Raw genomic sequence first — 20,820 nt, 5'->3', positions numbered from 1 at the left:
TATTGTCTACTTTGATGGTCTTTTTTTAGGTGATTCTCATTGACTTTGACTTTTATTAATTGATCAATTCTATTTGCACAGCTTTTCTTTTTTTTTATTTAGTTGGGCTCCTACACTAATGTCTTGTTCTCAGTCTTTTGTTATGTGCCACTGTGTTTGTGCAACCAATGAGTTTCCTCCTAAATAGTGCCCATGTCCACTCCATACAACAAAAACCTATCCAGATGGAGAATGTTTATGGGGCTAATGTTAACTACACAATAAAGAATGTGAATGTGATGTCACTGACAACAAGTCGGACATTTTTGGAGGATAAAGGGTAAGAGTGTCATCCACTGGCTGTTTACTGCAAGAGTCAAAAGATAACACAAAACACTACACAACGAATAAGATTCAAAAGCCGAATTGTAGTATATATAGTATACAATCAGACACAAAGGTGGGCTAACGTTATGGGTTTCATTTGGCAAAATACCGGTAGATTAATTATGCAGTATTAACGGACGTTTTTTTAGTATTCAGTTAGCATAACATTAACTAGTTTATCTTTGTCCGGATGATTGTGTAGTTGGCATTTGGCTTGTAGATCTTAATGTCATATACCTACCTGTTTGTAAACTGGACATCGGCCTCCAAAGATTTACATATTTTGAACTGCTGACAGGTGTTCACTAACACCAAAACACATCAGTGACTGTAATGGGTGCCAAACTGTCGAGGTCCCCCTAAATCATAAGGATCAATATCATTAACTAACTTAAATTTTGTTATATATCACCCCTTTGCCTCTGTCAGCTTCTCTTTATATGGGTATTTGTCTTTCGTACGTACTTTATACATTTCTGATGATGAACAATTGACAGATGACAGATGAATAGACCGGTGAAAGATAATGATAGTTTACCATAACTCTGTTCGCTACCCTCCAAAAATGGCAGCGCGCCCTAGAATGCTCCAAGATTCCCATTCCCTATACATATACTAATGGGATCCCAAATGTGATGCTAACGCTAGCTGTTGTGGCTAGCCTCGTTCCTCCAACATATAACATTAGCATGTGCATATCAGCTACATTACTATCTTCATCATATCCCAGCTGCTGGGCGATCTCAAACCATATATTGTCCTTTATTTGGTTGTTGAGGGAGTAGTGTTTGTTGTACATTATTGGGTGTTGAGAAGGGGACGGTCCATTATTCTGCAACACCAATAGTCCAAAAAATGTGCCATAGGACAGAAAAAAGACCATGAGTCTGACAGTCCATTACCCCGAACACAAATGCCCATTGTTCTAAGGCCCCGAAATAGCACACTCTCCGTGAAAAAAAAAGAAGCTCATTGTTAATTATTATAACCTACAGGCTAGGCTTCATGGTCTTATACAGATCAATTAGAAGATCAAATGTAAAAAAATTTCCAGCGATATCTCAGGGATCGGAAAAAACTTTGAATCTAATGTGAATTTGTGTTTTTCTTGCCATCGCAACATCCCAGATATTTGCAGAGACTAAACTGATTTCAGAGGTTTTAACCTGGATTCACTGGGATGGTGGTACTGGACTTATTTTCAGTTGTATCTGAAATGTGTGTATATAATATTATTATAATATCTAACAGGCTTTCATCAGTATCAAAGAAACAAAGATATTTTCTGTACAACAACGCTGTTTTTATTCAGTCACTTTCTTCACGTGAGAGAAGTTTCCATTTACCCTCAAAACAAATGTGAAGCCACAGAACAAAGAGTGTCACTAGGACTGCAGACTCAACCAAAGATAAAAAACAACCTTCAGCCATGGTTCTCTGCTGTCTTAATGACCCTCCTATCACACACACATATTACGCGTTTCTGGTTCTGATGTTTGCTTTAAATTACATATCCTCAAATTTGATTTGTTTGAAAGCAAAAACCCTAAATACATTACATAAATAAAATAAATATAAATGATTTAGTGTTCTCCACTTGAATTACAAACCTGGTGTAAAGGATATTTAAAACACAAGTTACAAACAATTAGGGCTGTCAATTGATATATAATATTTAATCACGATTAATTGCATGATTGTCCATAGTTAATCGCGATTAATCGCACACAAAATGTACCTTAAAGGAAGATTTGTCAAGTTTTCAATACTCTTATCAGCATGGGAGTGGGCAAATATGCTGCTTTATGCAAATGTATGTATATATTTATTACTGGAAATCAATTAACAACACAAAACAATGATAAATATTGTCCAGAAACCCTCACAGGTACTGCATTTAGCATACAAAATATGTTCAAATCATAACATGGCAAACTGCAGCCCAACAGACAACAACAGCTGTCAGTGTGTCAGTGTGCTGACTTGACTATGACTTGCCCCAAACTGCATGTGATTATCATAAAGTGGGCATGTCTGTAAAGGGGAGACTCGTGGGTACCCATAGAACCCATTTACATTCACTGATCTGGAGGTCAGAGGTCAAGGGACCCCTTTGAAAATGGCCATGCCACCTTTTCCTCGCTAAAATTTAGTGCAAGTTTGGAGCGTTATTCAACCTCCTTTGCAACAAGCTAGTATGACATGGTTGGCACCAATGGATTCCTTAGATTTCAAGTTTCATATGATGCCAATATCTTCACTCTAGCTTTAAAACTGAGCCCTCTACAACCTTAAAGAAATTGGTGGCATTAAAATTAATTTGCGTTAACACGTTTTTATTGCGTTAACTTTGACAGCCCTAGAACAAGGTAATGTTATAATTTATAAACTGTAACTTAAAGTTATTTATTTCCCTCCTGCAGCCCTAGCACTCCCTACATACAGAGTAAAGCCATTTTTAATATTGCTAAAGCCGGAGTGATATAACAGGGAGAATATGGTGACCCCTCAGACGATGAGCATGGACTTACTGATGTGTAAATAATATAACAGATGTTCTGCAGGATGAACGTGTGCTTATCAGCTTGTTGCTCTCTGACTTTAGTTTGTTGTGTTTGTGCTTCGTAAGATTTAAGCTCACTTATGTTCGGAGAATATACCAAACTGTCAAGTAAAGTGGTAGGAAAGGCATTTCAAATATACAGCGGCTGCTCACACATGTAGGCTACTCATGTCTTTCCTGCTAGTTAAACGAACAGTCCAACATTGAGAAATCCTCTTTTCTTAATGAAATATAATAATCTTATTGAAACCAGAAACCAGAATTGTCACATCAGCAAAGACCACGTAGGGCAGCATTCACCACCCAACCTTACTAACTAGAGCCTAGAACACACCTTCCAACTGCTCTAAGTCTGTCTGATTCACAAAAAAGAAAGCTTTGTGCTGCAGAGCTAGAGTTTCTGGCAACTGATGATAAGATCAGCATGTTTTGTTCAGCACTTCATCAGGATCATGAGTTCTCTACTGAAACATGAAGCTAAAATAGTCCTTAAAGGACTTAGAAAAATGGAAATTTAAACATGTACAGCTCCATGGACTCATTTAGTAAAATGGACCTCTACTTTGAACTCAGCTTTTTTTATCATATTTTCTATCATGTCCCTCCTGTAACATTGTCAGACTTATAGATGAACACTTTTTTAAAAGAAGGATCAAAATCGATGTAGTAGAAGCAGAGATATCGTCTTTTCTGGTCAAAACCTGGTGCCTACATTACCCACAATGCAACACAACCTGCTAACAGTTCTGTCAAAGAACGTATATTGCCAAGAAGTGAAAGTAAATTGTTCGTTCCATTGCAACATCAGCGTACAGCAGCAAAGCTACGCTTCCGCCATTTTGGACTGAAAGCGACTACCAGACAGTACTAAAACGTCAGCCTACAAAGTGCCGTACAAAAGTAAAACAAAATGATTTGTATTCTATTATCATATTTAATGTCCCTAACAAAATGGCCTGTATTGAACAATAAAAATATTATAAATATAATAAGCGTTTTCAGTCCAAAATGGCGGCAGCGGCTGAAAACACCAGTTTTGTTTCTTTGCTTCTATACTCTATGGTTGTGTGGGCGATTGTATTGTGTTGTGCTAGCTAGCATTTAATGTAGCCAACATATAAACTGATGATTTTGATGGAGCTAGGCCAGCTGTTCCCCCCTGCTTCCGGTCTTTATGTTAAGCTAGGCTAAACACATCTCTCTCTGTCCTGGACACACGGCAATCAAACTCATATCCATCTGAAAAATCTGTGCTGTTGGCAGAAGAGCTCAGGACTGTGATTACTACAGGCAGCATGCATGGGAATGAATTACAATATAATATATTTCTTGCATTTTCTTTGATGTGGATAAGTCGCTAAATTTGTTGCTAGTTGCTTTTTATAAATTAAGTCCCAAAGAGGGTCTGAAAAGTCACTAAATCTAGCGACAAATTTGCCAAGTTGGCAACATTTGATGATTCCCAAAATGTTGCACTGTTCCTTTAAATCATATATACAGTTTGTACAGCTGCAAGCTTCCACTGCTGCTCCATCAGCAGCTTCTTGGTTATGCTAACGGATATTGTATCCAGTGAATCCGACAGGAAATGGAGTGAAAGGCCGGCTTGTGCTTGTGGAAATCATCGAAGCCTTTTGGAGTTTCCTGATTTCGCTTTAAGAACGTCTGCTGTTTCCTCTGCAGTCTGTCAGCTCATCAGACCACTCGTACTGTGTTTATTTATGTGGAGGGTACAGACCGTTAGCTTGGATGTAGGCGTTGCTCTAATGACAGCAGGAAGCAGAGCCGACTCAGAGCAGGAAACATCCTGTTGTTTGCAGTCACAACCACCATGAAGAGAAACATAATGGAAATGTCACTTGTCTTATTAGATAAAGGAGTACTTCACTGTTTTTCAGCCTTCTCTGTAGCTTTTTAATAGCTGCATTTATAATCAATAGGCCTACAGTATGTGGTGAAAAATCGTGAGGCAGCTAACCATAGGATGTGGTCGCATATATGCAAAAATTAAACCAGTGCTCCCCTCCTCCACTAAGAGGCACCAACCAAGCCCTATGTGAGGACTGTGGATGAAGCTAAAGTGCACTTGTTAGCAAGGTGACTATGTGGTTAATATATTAGCATGCTAACGTTTAATGGGAGCTGGGCTTGCCCAAGTAATATAGTCGTGTTGAGTTGCTCAAACTGATTTCTTTCTCCTGCTGTTGGCTTTGCTTACTTTAGGTGTTTGGGTAGGGTGACCATATTTTCAAACCCCCAAACCGGGACACTTAAGTGTACTGCACGTTCATGCACGTTCATGCACGCCCACGTTCATGCACACGTACGTTCATGCATGTGCACGTTCACGCACGTTCATGCACGCGCACACGCTAATATGCACGCACCATAGACGTTTTCATCAGGAGGGCTAACTTGGTGCATTTGAGCACGGAGTGGGTTCATAAAGAAGGCATTATTATAGGGGGGTGGGGTGGTGAAAGACGGAACAGATGGTCCTGAGGGAGTTATAAGCGGAGCGAAAAGCCTGTTGATGCTCAGAAGGAACTGTGTCCAGGACAAACCGGGACGTCTGGTCACCATATGTTTTGGCCAATGAGCGCTGCTAATTGACCGTTTATTAAACCCCATGATTGTCGAATCATAGCTTAACAGCAGAGTTTGGAGTTTATTTTAGTCTTTCTAAAATCAGGAATTATGGGCTCTACTTTAAGCTCTTAACGTTAGCATGTCCAGCTAAATAGCTTTACTGTCTACAATAGTAACCTAACATTACATCCGAGGACAAGAGTTAGCAAGTCATTAGCTAGCTCCATTATTTTGTGGGGTTACAAGTACAGTGACCAGACGTCCCGGTTTGTTAAGGTTTCAAGCTAGGTGTCCCGAGCCCTGACAAATATCTGTAAAACACTAAAATTTTGTAATGTAACCTGTAAGTTACAGGTTACGGTACAAAACGCCTTGTTCAGGACTGGAGCATCCACTGTGACGGTCCTGGATGCTATGAGACTTTAGGCTAACGACGGTTGCTTTTGTCAACCTCAAAATCTGGGAACCATTGTTTCTAAAATGTCATCTGATTGCACCTCGAGCTCGACTTGACGGCTCCCAAATAAGTGTCAAGTTTCAGCTTGGTTTTGGGCCATTTTGCTTACGTAAAGCTTGGGTCTCTGGTTGGGTTCAGGGTTTGTAAGGCACTAGCCTTACAAGCTAACGATCAGTAACTGATGAACAAAGCAAATATATTGATTTCTGGGACTCATATTTGGCAGTACCAGTTGCGTTGGGTCTTAAATATGCAGGTACTGGGTTTGAGTCTCAGTTTCAGGCCTGTGCAGATCTTTAACTACATCTCAGGGTTTGCTATGAATCCTGGGTATTGTAGGAACTGCTGTAACAAATCAGAGCTTGACTATGATCAGAAAAAATATTTTTTTCTGTCAACACTTTTTAATCCTCTAATATTTATACTGCAACTGCTGCACAACATAAAGTTCTATCTTATCTATCTTTTGCTTCTATAAATACAAGTTACATTCATAGCTTGGCCTAAGATTCACAATGAAATCAGTGGAGTATTCCTCTATGATAATATTAGTGTGATGGTTAATGGTGGTAGCAGTTAGGTGGGTCTTTTTTAAAGTATTTTGGGGCCACAAACACAATCCAGTTCAGGGCCAGGAGTAGCCCCGAGGCCCTGGTATAAATAAAGTTTTCATTATCAGTCGGTCTCATCATTTTGTTCCTCTGGGCTTCAGTGTTCAGACAGATGGAAGAGGAGAGCCACCAAAGAAGAAGACCTATCCTCCTCCGATGCAGAGCTGGGGAAAGATGGGAGAGGGAGTCTCTATGGGAGTTCATCAGCAGACTTCCCCTCCTACCTCCTCTGCTGTTTCCACATCTCTACAGCGAGTCCGCCAACGCCGCCACACGCTCTACATGATGCTGCATTTCCCCTTCAACTTGTCAGCTCGTTTCTGTTTTCCCGAGCGCTTGCCGTCGATGCTCAGGCTCATGTCCCTCTTCTTCTCCAGGGACAGCAGCTCCTGGAACAGTTCCTTCACGTTGGAGTTCGTCTTGGCCGACGTCTCCATGAAGGCACACTTCCAGGCGGCGGCCTGAGCCTCGGCCTCCTTCGTCTCCACCTCGCGCTGGGCCAGCTCGTCACTTTTGTTGCCCACAAGCATGATGGGAATGGACTCCACGGTACCTTTGATGGCAAGGACCTGGAGGGACATGGGATCGAGTCAGCACAATATTTCTAGAAAACTCATGATGCAGCTTTGCAGCTTTCCAACTTTTCCAACCCAAAATTAGAAAAAATATAAACTGAGGAAAATGCGCCCCTTTGTTTTACTGGTGCTTAACTGAAACTAATATTTTATGAGTGTTTTACTTGGAACTCAATTTCAAAGAACCTCAAAGCTCATCTGTATGTAGAAAATCTGATCCAAGTTACGGTAGCTGATTACTTAATTATTGTAAAAATGATCATCATATCTAAAATAAAATTATGATTAGTGACTGCTTCCATGTAGAACACGACCACAGCTTGCTAACGTGAGCCATCTAGCTGCTACGTTAGAACCACGGTAGCTGTTTGGCTAGAAAGACACAACAACTAACCATAATATCTCTATAACTACATTTCTGATCAAATTGACACATGTTCTATTAAACAGACATGTGATGGTTATGGAAAGTTAAAGTAACATCTCCTCTCTCATATAATAAAGAGGCAAAGTCGCGCCCCTTCTGGTGGCGAGAAACAAATAATTCTTTGATCCTGTTTGAATTGCGCCATGAATCACGATAAGATCATTAACCTACTTCTCGTTCTCTGGTTTAACTAACCCTAACAACCGAGATCACACTAAGCGGTCATACGAAGCTGGTTATCAACTCGGTAAATCAACCCAGGGTTTCTCAATCTGGCTGTGAGCGTGTTCACATGAACGGGGCGGTGTTTGCAGCATCTGACCAATCACGGACATGGACAAGTCTACAGATTTGCAGACAGGCAGACAGAGCGGCACATTTTACTAAGAAAGAGCAAACTATATTAGACAAATGCGAAGAAGTTAAACACTTAATCAGACTAAAAGTAACACAGTTGAAGCTGCCAAATGCAGGAAGGACAGCTGGAAAAAGAAAAAACTCCTGATGTGTGAATGCGTAAATTAAAAGACTTATTGATTTAACGGAACACTCAAAAGTCAGATATAGTAGTAGATATTAACAGCTTTTAGATGTGAAACAGATGATTGGATTATACCTAATCATGCCCATTATCAAGGATGCGGCGTGTAGAACTATTTCAACCTTCTTTTAGCTGTGTCCCCCTCTCCAGCAGTGTGAAACAGACTCAAGAGCAAGTAAAAAAATAAATAAAAAAATATAATTCAAAGTGGTAAACACCCACAGCATACAGCCAGCTGTCCTTCCTGCATTTGTCAGTTTAAACTGTGTTGTTTTTAGTCTGGATCATGACTTAAACTTCTTCATATGCGTGTAATATTACCATACGATCTGCGCACCGAGCTCTGATTGGTCAGTAAGCGGTGCTTTTATACGAGCTGATCTCTTATCTGGAACATAACCTGGAATAAAGACCACCACTTCTAACATCAGAGGAAGTAATTACTCTTTCATGAAATATAAATTTAACTTTGAGGGGAAAAGACCACAACAGTAACTGCAACTGTAAGACAGCCATCTAGAAACTAAATTAAAGACTGTGACCTGTTGGTATATGGGTTTCAGCTCCTCCAGTGATTGGCGGCTGGTGATGGAAAAAACCAGGATAAAGGCGTGGCCCTTGGAGATGGAAAGGCGCTGCATGGCGGGAAACTGGTGACTTCCAGTTGTGTCGGTGATCTGCAGCGTGCAGACGCTCTTATCACAGCTGATCACCTGCAGAGAGAACAAGTACCGTTCAATAATTCAACGAGTCGGTTATTACAAGAGTTTAGATGACAAACCACAGTGTTTAATGGAAAATAGTTTTCCTACCTGTCTGTAGGTGTCCTCCACAGTGGGGATATAGGTGTCTCTGAAGGTGCCTTTGACAAACCGAAGGACCAGCGAGCTCTTCCCCACCCCGCCTGCTCCGAACACTACCACCCGGTAGTCGTTACTCTGCTCAGGCATTCTGGGAGTTGGAGTCCACCTGCTGCTCTGGATAGCTGACCGGTATGCTGAAGAGGAGATAAGAAGAGGAAAAGTTGTGTTATGGCAGAAATTAAAGAGAAATGTGAAATCAAATTAGGTCACAATTTAAGTCTATTGTATAGCTATCATGTATGATGTCTTAAGTTTTACGTTGATTTAGATTCCATCCAGAATTGTTTTAATAGATTTTTTTTCTGGATAGACATAACCATTTCTGGCAAATTAACCAAATAAAATGAATAGCAATGGAAAAGTGAACATCTGGTAGCACTTTAAAAGTAGGAGTAAAAGGGAAAGCGGGAAATGAGCATAAACTCCAATCACAGTACAAAGCGAGGCAGGAACAGACAAACGATCCGAATGTAATTAGTCTGAGTGCCATCAACAGCAACTGGTAAATAGAATAAAATAGAATAGAATAGAATAGGAAGATTTATTGTCATTGTACATGGTACAACAAATTTGGAGGGCTTCTCCTGATCAGTGCAGTTAATAAATGTATACAAACAAACAGACAGCTACAATACACATTCATTCCTCCATTTTACACAAACATTCACAACATTCACAGTACCCATTCGTTCCCCACATGATACACATATATTTGGAGTGCTTCTCCAGAACAGTGCAATTAAAAAAACAAACTGTATAATTAGTGTAGCTATTTCACTAAAATAAATAATTATGGCACAAGTATAAGGTGTTAACTGTTTGGCAGTGTTTAGAGTTCTTATGGCCCAGGGAAAGAAACTGTTTGTGAGTCTGGTGGTGCGAACTCTGATGGACCTGTAGTGCCTGCCAGAGGGCAACAGGTCAAATAGGTGATGTGCTGTGTGGGAGGAGTCCTTGATAATGTTTTTGGCTCTGTTGAGGCAGCGGGAACTGGAAATGTCCTCCAGGGAGGGCAGAGGGCAGCCAACAATCTTCTGGGCTGAGTTTATGACCCTCTGGAGAGCTCTCTTGTCTGCAGCTGAGCACCCAGCATACCACACTGTGATGCCATACGCCAGAGCGATGGAAGGCCACCAGCAGCTTTTGTCCCCGTTTGTTTTTCCTGAGTAGCCTCAGGAAGTGTAGACGCTGATGTGCCTTCTTCACTGTCGCTATGGTGTTAGTAACTGAAACTAAATGAAAACCACTCTAGTGTTTTTATTCTGGGAGAGTCCTTCAGCTCCAACCTGCTTCAAGTGCAGATCATCTCCATCACAATGAGCATGTAATAGGCTATGCTTCCGTGCTTCAGTCCCCCTCTTCATTATATGCACTATTAGCAATCCAGCAGCCGATGGTTCGGTTTAAAAGTTAAACTGTTCGGTTCAAGTTAGCTTACAGATATTTTTTAGCAGTTTAACTACGTATACCTTAAAGTTCAATTTAGCAGCTAAACAGTTTGGTGAAGGTTATAAATCAATAAAACCATTGTTTCAGGTTAGCTAACAGTTACATTTATCAACGGTTTATTGTTCAAGTACGATAATGATTCAGTTTAGAAAATAAAACCATTTGGAAGCTAACTTTTGGTTACTAATAGATTGTTTTAGCGATTGTTGCAGGTTAGCTTAACAGTTTGGTTCAAGTGATATTTCAATTTTGCAGCTAAAATGGTTCAGTGGAGCTAGTTAGAGTTGGCAACACTGGTTTTAGCTAACACACTGTTTGCTAAATTGAATCAAAAAGCTGCTTTTGATATAGAGTGCTACAGGAATGAGTCCTAAAACCCGGAAATGAGTTAGCATTTTAGCACTACCAGTTCCCTCATCTGGAAGTGCTGGAAGTGAATGGGTTTTTAGTTAGATGCCTGAAATAAGGTCTGTGGTTAACAAAAGTTTGAGAGAATTTAACGTTTTGTTCTGCGACATAAAATGCATCAATAAATACCCTATTTGTGAATTTTGAAGCCTTAATGAGTTAAAAAAGGTGGTTGCTAACAAGTGGCTAAATGAGACTACTAAACGTCATCACGCCGACTCGTCCGCCATTACAACCTCGTTGTGTATACTCAAGCTCATGCGACCGTGGTGTAGTTTGTTGCTAGCCTAATGTTAGCTTTTCACTTCTGGCGACTGCATTTACACTTCAAAAATCATGAAAGTGGTGTTCGTTTGTGAAGATTTTCTTGCTGACCAAAATGTGTAAGTATCATAACTGTACATTTGCCACAGAGCTTATTTTCTGCAATACTCTTTTTGTCGAGGGAACCAGGGCGATGCTAACTTCCTGGTTGGCCTACAAAAATACTTCATCCCTGGAGTACTCTATTGGGTGCTAGCTAACCCCGCCAATTTAGAAAAAAATGGATTATCATAGTTATTGGTGTATGTTGGATTTCAGCTGGTAAAACTGTGAAACAAAGAATGTGGTTGAAGTCTAATTAATAAACCTATTTATTTATTTATTCACAGTTCAGGTTAGCTAAAACTAAAACATTTTTTGGTTCATGTTAGCTAACAGTTTAACTTAGTAGCTAAAACGTTTTGGTTAGTTGGTTAATTATTCTATATTCAGCCAAAAAAGAACATTTAAATATAAGCAAGATAACTTAAATATGTAAATGGTGTACATAATAGGCCTAATGTATATGATCCTCTGTGTGTTTTCTATGTAACAGGCAGTAAGTGATGAATAAATACTGATGAGCCTATTTGTGTTGCAGCTGCAGCTCTGTGACATTTAAATCTTCAGTGACTGAAACACGTGGACATCTGACGAGCGCCTCGTCCTCTCTGAACTCTCTCAGTGTATTCACAGATAATGTGACGAACGGGAATGAATTAAAAAGATGGAGCGAAGGCCTCGGGGAGTTTCCCAGCATGCCGAGCTGTATTCCCCCGAAGAATGACTAATGAGCATCAATTAGAGCTTTGCATATCATTAAAGAGGAGAGCTGATAAAAACCAGAGAGGAGGAAAGACTACTGAGGAGTTTCAACATCACCATGTGAGTTATACCATCACACTCAGATTATTCTCATGCTCTCAAATATCGCAGTATAACGTTTTAGCCTAAAATACTGGAAGCATCATCACAAACATCACTCACACACTTATCTGCTGGGTATTATATGATTTGTTAAAACACATGCTAACTAATGTGCCTAAGCATCGGGGAATTTTTTTAATGTATTTTTAAGTTGTTTTTTAAAATACAGTTACCTACAGTGCTGCAGCTATGGCATATTTGTGTAGGCCAACCCGGAAGTTAGAATCACACTGGTTCCCTCAACAAAAAGGCAATGGGATTTTTCCATTGGGTTTTGGATTATTGCAGAAAATAAGCTCTGTGGCATACAAACATTTATGATACTTACATGTTTTGTTCCGTAAAATAATTTCCACTAATTAACACCACTTTTATGATTTTTGAAGTGTGAATGCAATCGCTAGAAGTAAAAAGCTAACATTAGGCTATAAACGCACTACACCACGGTTGCATGACTTCACGTCACAATCACTAAACTAAAGGTGGACTAGTGTTCGGCGTGATGTTGTTTAGTCTCATTTAGCCACTTGTTAGCAACCGCCTTTTTGAACACACCTAAAGGCTTCAAAATTTACAAGTGGGGTATTTATTGATGTATTTTATACAGTGCTTGAAGTGGAAAAAAACAAGTGCCAGTACGCTCAGGTCTGCGAGTACTCCCCCAGAAAGTTTAGAGTTTCAGTTACTTTGTTTCCAGCATTCTGGTGACTTTTAAAGAATGAAAATATCAAAATAATAAGTACACTGCAACAGCATTTATGTTAAATAGGCCTTCTTTTAATTTGACTTTTAATTCTCAGGAAAGAAAACTGGCATAAACTAATATTCATCAGTTTTTATTAATTCATTAATTGTTTTGCCCCTGCTTGAGTATTTCTTTCTCCAGTACTCTCCATTTCTTTCTGTCCATCTCCCACTCACTGAAGGCCCTTTCAGACAAAACACGGCAACGGTACCACTGCGCTCTGAAACACATTATTTCCAATGGCTTGCGCCGCACCACAACAGCTTTTTGCTGGGTCAAGCAATGCCCAACTTTGGGCGCTGCATGCTGTGTAGGGGTTTAAGAAAGTATTGAAAAAAATTGAATATCGCAATATTATGTTTTGTGATACTGTATTGATTCTCAAAAACACTTTAGGGACTTTTATTAATAGTTTACATGCAAATATGAACTCAGCCAATACTTTATTTCATTTGCAAAGAGATTGACTTATTCAAAGTAGTGCTATGATGTTGGATGACACAGGGATTGTCAGAAATGCAAATACAGATCCTTCCAATGTTCTGATTGCATAAAAAAAAGTAAACTCTTTTTTACTCAGATTTTATTTATATGGTGGTGTGTTCTTTATACTATGACTGTTTTCCTAAAAGTAGATTAAAAAAAATCACAATATATTGCCTTTCCTGCAGTATCGCAATATAATAATAATAATAATATTTATATATATATATGTATATATATATACTGTATATATAATCATAACCCCTGTATCGTGATATGTATCACCAGATTCTTGCACATTACACAGCCCTAATGCTATTTCGCGAGCATCTCATCCACCAGGAAACGACATCTGGTGTAGCTCTATTGTCATCCGGGTGGAAACAGTAGGGCTTATACATGCTGTACAGTGACAGAAACAGGTTGAGATAAGGAAAAGGAAAAAACGTGTAAAAATAAATCGGGAGAAATACGGGAGAGCTGTGACCTCGGGAGGAAACCAGGAGAGGGAAATGGAAAACGGTAGTCTCCCGGGAAAATCAGGAGGGTTGGCAAGTACGTGTTATACTGTCAGTCATAATCAGTTATAGTTTTATTGCTATTATTATACTTGGGTTAAGCATCTAGTACAGTAGGCCTATAATACTCCAATAATATTCCAACTGTAACATTATAGGGTTAAGCTGGTGTGTTTGTGTTAATAGTTAAAGTGCTTTCCTGTGTTATTTGTAGCCTATAGTATGGTATCGTTCAGGTTTTAAGAGCAGTGTCCCAGTCAAGATGCTCCTACATATTATACAGAAACACATTCTGAATTTCTACAGTGAATAAAAAATATTAGGAGATATTGGGTTTTGGGGTCCTCCCTCAAGAAAATTGGAAGATTTTTTACTGCAAGCATGGCTTTCCGGATGCTTTATAGCCTACGGGCCAGCCTCTTAAAGTTAGTCACATGATTTTGTTGATATTATGGTCTCGCAGATAGGAAGAAGGATGGTTTCATTCAAGGTGAAGACCATGGTGACGGTCAGAGTGGGGTCGAAATAGATCCAGAAGAGCTAAAATGCTAACTCATTTCTGGGTTTTAGGACTCATTGCTGCAGCACTCTATTGGGTTGGCTTGATTAGAAACAGATATCACCGTTGGAAAGCTCACCTGCAACATCTGTTGGTTAAGACCTGAATGCACTATAGGAAAACAGCAGGTCTGAGATCCATGTTCTTTACCCTCACACTTCCAATTATCACAAGCTAATGTTACCTAGCAACCTTAGCTAGCTAGACAAACTGTCAGTAACTGATACGCCTTATGGAATCTGTGTTATAGATGCCATCCGTGATTTTGTTATCACAGAGACTATAGGGCCCTACCTCAATGCTGCCATCAGTCTGTCACTGGCCACTGTCAAAAAAGACACTTGCCACTGGGCCTAACATCTTATTCTGGTGGAAACACTGATTTCCCTGTAATAAATCTCTGATCTACTCCTTTAATAATCCCACTCACAGCCTCCTGCAGCTCACAGATCCAGACTGTGATAACGTCTGCAGAACAGGAGATACCATCACACCATCCGCTTCTTCCTCCCACTGCTTCCTGCTGTCTGAGCTAAGCTGACAGTCAACAACTTTTACACTGCATCAGAGTCTGCTTCTGTAGACCTGTTACTGTATGTATGTATCATTTAGGAAGTGTTTATACTCAGATCATCAAATTCACACGTTTTGCATGAATGGCGAATGTGAATAACACTCAACTATTGAAGAAAACGGTCACGGTCACGGTCCCATCCGTGCCATCAGCCTTCCTAGAGTGTCTATTCCCTTTTTCCCTGTGTCCCCTATTCCCTGTCTGTCTAGTGTGGGCGTGTCTGGCTGTGTGTGTGGATCTTCTCCCCTGCAGACTATCCTTCTCCCGCGCTCTGATGCAATCAACCAACCTGATCAAACCCGCACGGCTCCTTCCAATTAGATCATCTACTCCAGTACAAATACCCCGGTTTCTCCAGTCACTCATCGCCAGATTGTTGACTCAACCCAGGTGGTAGTTTCGCCCCGGCCGCTCAGCATATTTATACTGAGTTTTCTTGTTCATAGTTTTGATCTCGTGCTCGTCCACTAATGTTTGTTTCCTGTTCCCAGGATCTTTGCCTGCCTGTTGCCTGCCTGCCTGCCTGCCCTGCTCAACTCCAGCCTCGACATTCCCTCAGTCCATTCACAATTCCTGCTGTTGGCAATAAAGCCTTTTTGTTCCCCTTCTACTCCACTGTCTGTGTCTGCATTTTGGGTCCAAAACCTTACTGATCGTAACAGAACGATCTGGCCAACATGGACCCAGCAGACTCAGACTCTTTCCGCCAAGCCCTTGCTGCCCAAGGAACCCTCATGGGACACCATGAACAAGCTCTACGCGACGTAATGGAAACCCTCAAAACACTCTCCACAAACGTGGCCATCATGGGGCCATTCCCTCAGTCCATTCATAATTCCTGCTTTTGGCCCTTTTGTTCCACTTCTACTCCACTGTCTGTGTCTGCATTTTGGGTCCAAAACCTCACTGATCGTAACAGAAAACGTTCTGAAATGAATTACAGGGTCAGGATCTCTGCATCGGTCATATCAATCAATCCAACGAATTATGGCACATTTGATCCCTTTTCAAACTTAAATCTTCAGTAGGCAGAATATTTTCGGCATCACTGGGCAAAAATTCAATAATAACCTTTCAGCATATTGTAATTCAAGTTCTCTGAGAGAAAACTAGACTTCAGCACCTCCACATGGCTCTGTTTTCAGGCTTTAAAAAATCTAGCCCATGACAGGAAACTTTGGCAATCACATGTCATTTCAGACCTATTGACTATTCAACGGAGGCAGCTGTCAATCACTCGCAAACTCTGATCAAACGGTCAAACTAGGCAGCGCTAATCAAATATGAATCAATATTCTGTTACTGTAATGCCTATTTCTCTCCTCAAATGTTTTCAGAAACATCTTGTAGTGCACTGTTTAGCTGTAAAAGTAGAAAGTTTCCTCCGGCTGGTGGGCGGTGCTTGGTATTTCCACAACTGATCTCAACATGGCTGCCGGGTCACAAACTTTCTCATTTTACAGCTAAACAGTACACTACAAGATGTTTCTGAGAACATTTTATGCGAGAAATAGTCATCACAGTAACAGAATATTGATTCATATTTGATCAGCGCTGCCTAGTTTGACTGTTTGATTGGAGCTGCTCAGAGCCGGCAAGGCTCCAGTTCGGCTCTGATTGGTTGTTTTCCGCCGGTCTGTGAAATCTTGCAGATGCCATTAGGAGCACCGGAGGACACCGGAGGACACAGAGGAATATGATTTTTTCTCATGCACTACTGTCAGGATATAGTGAGGTATATACGTTTTATAAAAATAACTGTTTTTAATCATATTTGCTTCAACCTGCCTACCCCAGCTTTAAGGCCTCAATATGCTTCAAACCAGTTTGTGCAAAAAAAATATGGCTAGAATACATCTGCATTTCAGTCTATCTCAAATATTTCTTGGATGCTTTTACACATTGTGGTATCAGTTAAAATACCATCTTGACATTCCAGGCAGTTTAAGACAGATTCACACCTTGCGACTCTGAGCTGAGTCTTGAGGTGTGAACAACCCAAAATAGCTGGAACCCCCGCACCACCACCACCACCCCTCACCTGCCAACCAGAACCGAAGAAGCCTTTTTGACGAGAGATAAAATATCTTCAAGAATCCAAAGTTCAAGATAACTCACCATGCTTTCTTCTAACTGACACAAACAGCAGACTGCATGTAAAACTACAGTATTTCTCAGGTTTAACTTCAGATAAGCTGCTGCTGTTGAGAGCTGAACGTCTCAGTCAGAGCACTGACGTCAGCGCTCCTTATCTCAACCACAAATTTAGACTAGTGACTAATCAGCAGCTCGTTAATCAATCACAGACACACACACACACACCTGCCTCCAGATAGCATCCATTGTGCCTCTGGATGTAACCATGGGAGCATCTGAATGTACTCTGTGTGTGTGTGTGTGTGTGTGTGTGTGTGTGTGTGTGTGTGTGTGTGCATGTGTGTGTGTATGTGTGCGTGTGAGTTGTCTGGTTGCCATGGCGACGGTGCTCGGAGGAGAGGAGAGAGACAGACAGCAGAGATTTATACACTTGCAGAGGAGTGCAAACATGTCATCATCAGCAGGGCCATTGTCATGGTTACCCGCCTGCCCACATCTTCTGACGTCACTTCCTGTGCGGAGGCGGGCGGCAGGGAAAACACCACTGACTGAACCAGCAGCATCAGAGCTACAGAAATAAATCTGCTTTCATCACAAACAGAACAAAACCGTAAAATATAATATATATATATATATATATTTATATATATATAATATGATTATTATTGTCATATTATTATTTTTGTTAGGACTTTGTTGAAACTGACTGACTTTCTTAATGTTCTTAGTCTCAGTCCCACTTCAAGAAGACACAATAACTCTGAGCTCATTCATCCGCCATGTTTCAACAGTAGCCCAGAACCAAGCCCCCAGGAAGAGCCCCAGGCTTTGAATCAAATTTTTTCGTAGTGGCCGAACTGTGGTACTACAACTTCCATGTCCGTCGTGATGGCCAAAAATACTTTTTCCCATAGTCTTACATTGGGAAAGAGACATGAGTAACTTGGCGGATAATTTTTTTTTAGGTAAATCAATTTCCCAGTACGAACACTTGAATAGCCCTTTTTAAATCATTAGGTCCTAAAAGTTGTAAAATGCACTAATAGCTGAATCCAGAGTTATTTCCCTTCCTCCGTTCATGTGAATGAGACCCAGCCCGAGGCTGGAGCGAGGGCTAGGAGGCTGTAAGCACTAAGCACTCCACTCTTACAACAACTTGCTCTAGAGAGGGCCATTCATATTTTTGCGTCGGCCACCGTAGCAATCCTACACGCTTGGCACATGGGAGAAATTATAATCTGCAACCTCACCGCTAGATACCGCCAGATCCTACACACTGTTCCCTTAAACAATCTCCTCAGTGTCACCTTCGTTCCACTTTTGTTTGGCGGACGTGTCCAAATACTACAATACCCATAAGACTCTGCTGTTCAGAGAAGAAACGAGTCACAGGTAGCAAACTCAAAAAGCCTAGTCATTGCAGGTGTAACCAAAACAGATCGCCCTGTAAACTGAATTAATGAAAATCGACACAGAATTTAAAACTGAATTAATTCAATCGGCACATTGTAAAATCAGTTTTCTAAACACTGTAATCTTTAGTTTTAGCTCGTCATTAGCGACACACGTCACAGAATATGAACCTCTGATTTAGTTTGAAGACATTTTCTATAAACAGATAGATATATAAAGATTAAAACAGAAGTGGACCCAGGACGCTAAATTATGGATCCTGCTATTGCGAAGGCATGACCCGCCCAACTCTGCCTGTGATTGGCTAAAACTCGTTGCCTGCGTTGGTTGGATTGGTAAGGTTTAGGCATTAGGGGTGAGATTGGTGAGGGTTAGGGTAGAATATCAGGGTAAGCCAATTAGAGGCAGAGTAGGGCGAGTCATGCCTTTCCCATAGTAGAAAAAAAGCGTAACGGCCACCCTCCGGCACACCGGAACCGAATAAATCAACTCAATCAACTATCTGTGGCATATTGTGAAATATAACATTAGTTGCTCTAACTAGAGCAACCTAATGACCACAAAGTAAACATCATTAATCGGTCGGCATCACAACAGAGCACGTACAAAGTGTCTGCTAACTGTGTTAGCTGGTGACCCTGAGCCAAATGTGTCGTTGTTGCTCGTAGTGACCGCAGCTGTTGAAAACAAGAACCCAACATGTAGGTGTCCTTGTAAAAGCCTTCAATTTGACAGTAACCATTTTAAATACATAATCATCTGTGTTTATTATCTACGCCGGCCTACGCACACGGTGCTAACACGGTTAGCAGAGTACAGTCACTATGAGCTGCTACTACAGTAATGCCGGCGCTGCTGGATCACGGAACACAAAGCGTTGGCCGGCTTCGCCTTTATGTCACTTTTCTTATGAATGTGGAAGGTAATAACATGTAAGCGTACGACAGTCAGTACTACTAGTATCAGCAGTACCACTGTACCAGTGGTAGTATCAGTGCTAAATTGGCTAGTAGTACTAACAGTAGTAATGATATTAGTGTACCAGTAATTAGTGTTATCGTAACTAAAACTTTTTCAGCTTTTCAATTCAAAGACTGAGCAGAAACTCTCGCTCCACGGTATTTTGTGTTGTCACGTTTTATACTACAATATTCGTATGTAGCTGTAGTTTATTATAATGTAAATATTTTGCTTAATGCATCAGTAACAATAATCCAATAACATAATATAAATGTGCATTTTGCTGCATGATCGGTACTTTCAGTTTGGATACTTCAAGGCTACATGTTACTAGGCTTCTTCTGGAGACTTTGAATGGAGTACTAGGCTATATTCATTTTATTTCTAGCCTACTTTAGCATCAGTAAATAATATGACAACTGATTCCATCACTGCCTATCATACTCTAAGGAGTATTTACTGGATCATATTTTCATTATAAATAATCATATGACATCGTTTTGTATGCCTATAATATTTCTATACTGACTCCTCCGATGAATGATATTTGACGGCAGTACACACACACACGCACACACACACACACACACACACACACACACACGCTCAGTTAACCTGCTGCTTTGTTCTCAGTTTCAATGAGCTGCAGGGTCTCATTATCTCCTCACATTATGTTAATCACTGTGACTCCCATCAATAGTAAGGACGACTCGGACACGCGCACAGCCGGGCACGCGTACCCAGTAGTTTGATTGAACGTGCACAATCACACAGACATGCACAGTGCTGCCTGCTGCTGTCTGTCCGCTGTCGGTGTGTGAGTGTCGGTGTGATGTGTGCAGACTCACCGTGTCTCTCAGGCGGCTCCTCGGTCTCTCTGTGTCTGTGTGCGGGCTTGGTCTACTCTGGAGCGGCTTTGAGCATCCTGAACCCTCCGCTCTCTGACTCACAGCATCAGCATCATCAGCATCATCAGCATCATCCTCATCCTCATCCTCATCCTCATCATCCTCATCAGCATCATCAGACCTGCTGCTGATCAGAACACATCAGCCCTCCTCTTCCTCCTCCTCCTCCTCCCTCCATCACCATCAACTCCTTCCTCCACTCCACCGGCAAAAAACAGGAAACAAGACTTCCGCTCGGGTTTTTTCGTTTCAATTTCAGAATAAAAGCCTGATATCTAAAAACGTACAGAGCTCAAACGTTGGCAAAGACATTAATTTCCGGCATGAAATCCAATCAAATGTAACAAGCAGTCATTAAAAAATATATATAAAGTAAAATAAAACGTACAAATCCAGTTATATAGGAGACCAGGTCTAATTGTAATAGTTGTACAAATTCTATAAAAGAAAAAAATCAAAATGTATTTTATCATGTGATATTTTA

General features: G+C 40.7%; 1 protein-coding gene and 1 long non-coding RNA gene across 4 annotated transcripts; one reads left to right on the top strand and one right to left on the bottom strand.

Moving 5' to 3' along the window:
* Positions 1–1,636: 1,636 nt before the first annotated feature.
* Positions 1,637–20,540, bottom strand: diras1a (DIRAS family, GTP-binding RAS-like 1a). The gene is made up of 4 exons (XM_074636640.1): positions 20,277–20,540; positions 8,942–9,126; positions 8,672–8,842; positions 1,637–7,155 (listed from the first exon to the last, which is right to left on the bottom strand). Exons 2-4 carry the CDS (start codon positions 9,077–9,079, stop codon positions 6,865–6,867), a joined length of 600 nt encoding a protein of 199 aa, XP_074492741.1. The 5' UTR covers positions 9,080–9,126; positions 20,277–20,540; the 3' UTR covers positions 1,637–6,864.
* Positions 10,741–15,807, top strand: LOC141768374 (uncharacterized). 3 transcript variants are annotated; one of them, XR_012594062.1, is made up of 5 exons: positions 10,741–11,232; positions 11,754–12,037; positions 14,817–14,981; positions 15,168–15,348; positions 15,450–15,807. It is a non-coding gene; the product is annotated as an uncharacterized LOC141768374 (long non-coding RNA). The 3 variants fall into 3 exon arrangements; XR_012594064.1 differs by having other exon boundaries at positions 10,761–11,232; positions 11,849–12,037; XR_012594063.1 differs by having other exon boundaries at positions 10,761–11,232; positions 11,838–12,037.
* Positions 20,541–20,820: the final 280 nt, after the last annotated feature.

Source organism: Sebastes fasciatus, chromosome 5 (assembly GCF_043250625.1).
Source record: "Sebastes fasciatus isolate fSebFas1 chromosome 5, fSebFas1.pri, whole genome shotgun sequence".
NCBI lineage: Eukaryota > Metazoa > Chordata > Actinopteri > Perciformes > Sebastidae > Sebastes > Sebastes fasciatus.
The sequence above is the reverse complement of the archived record's forward strand: the minus strand, read 5'-3'. Positions and strand labels throughout refer to the sequence as shown.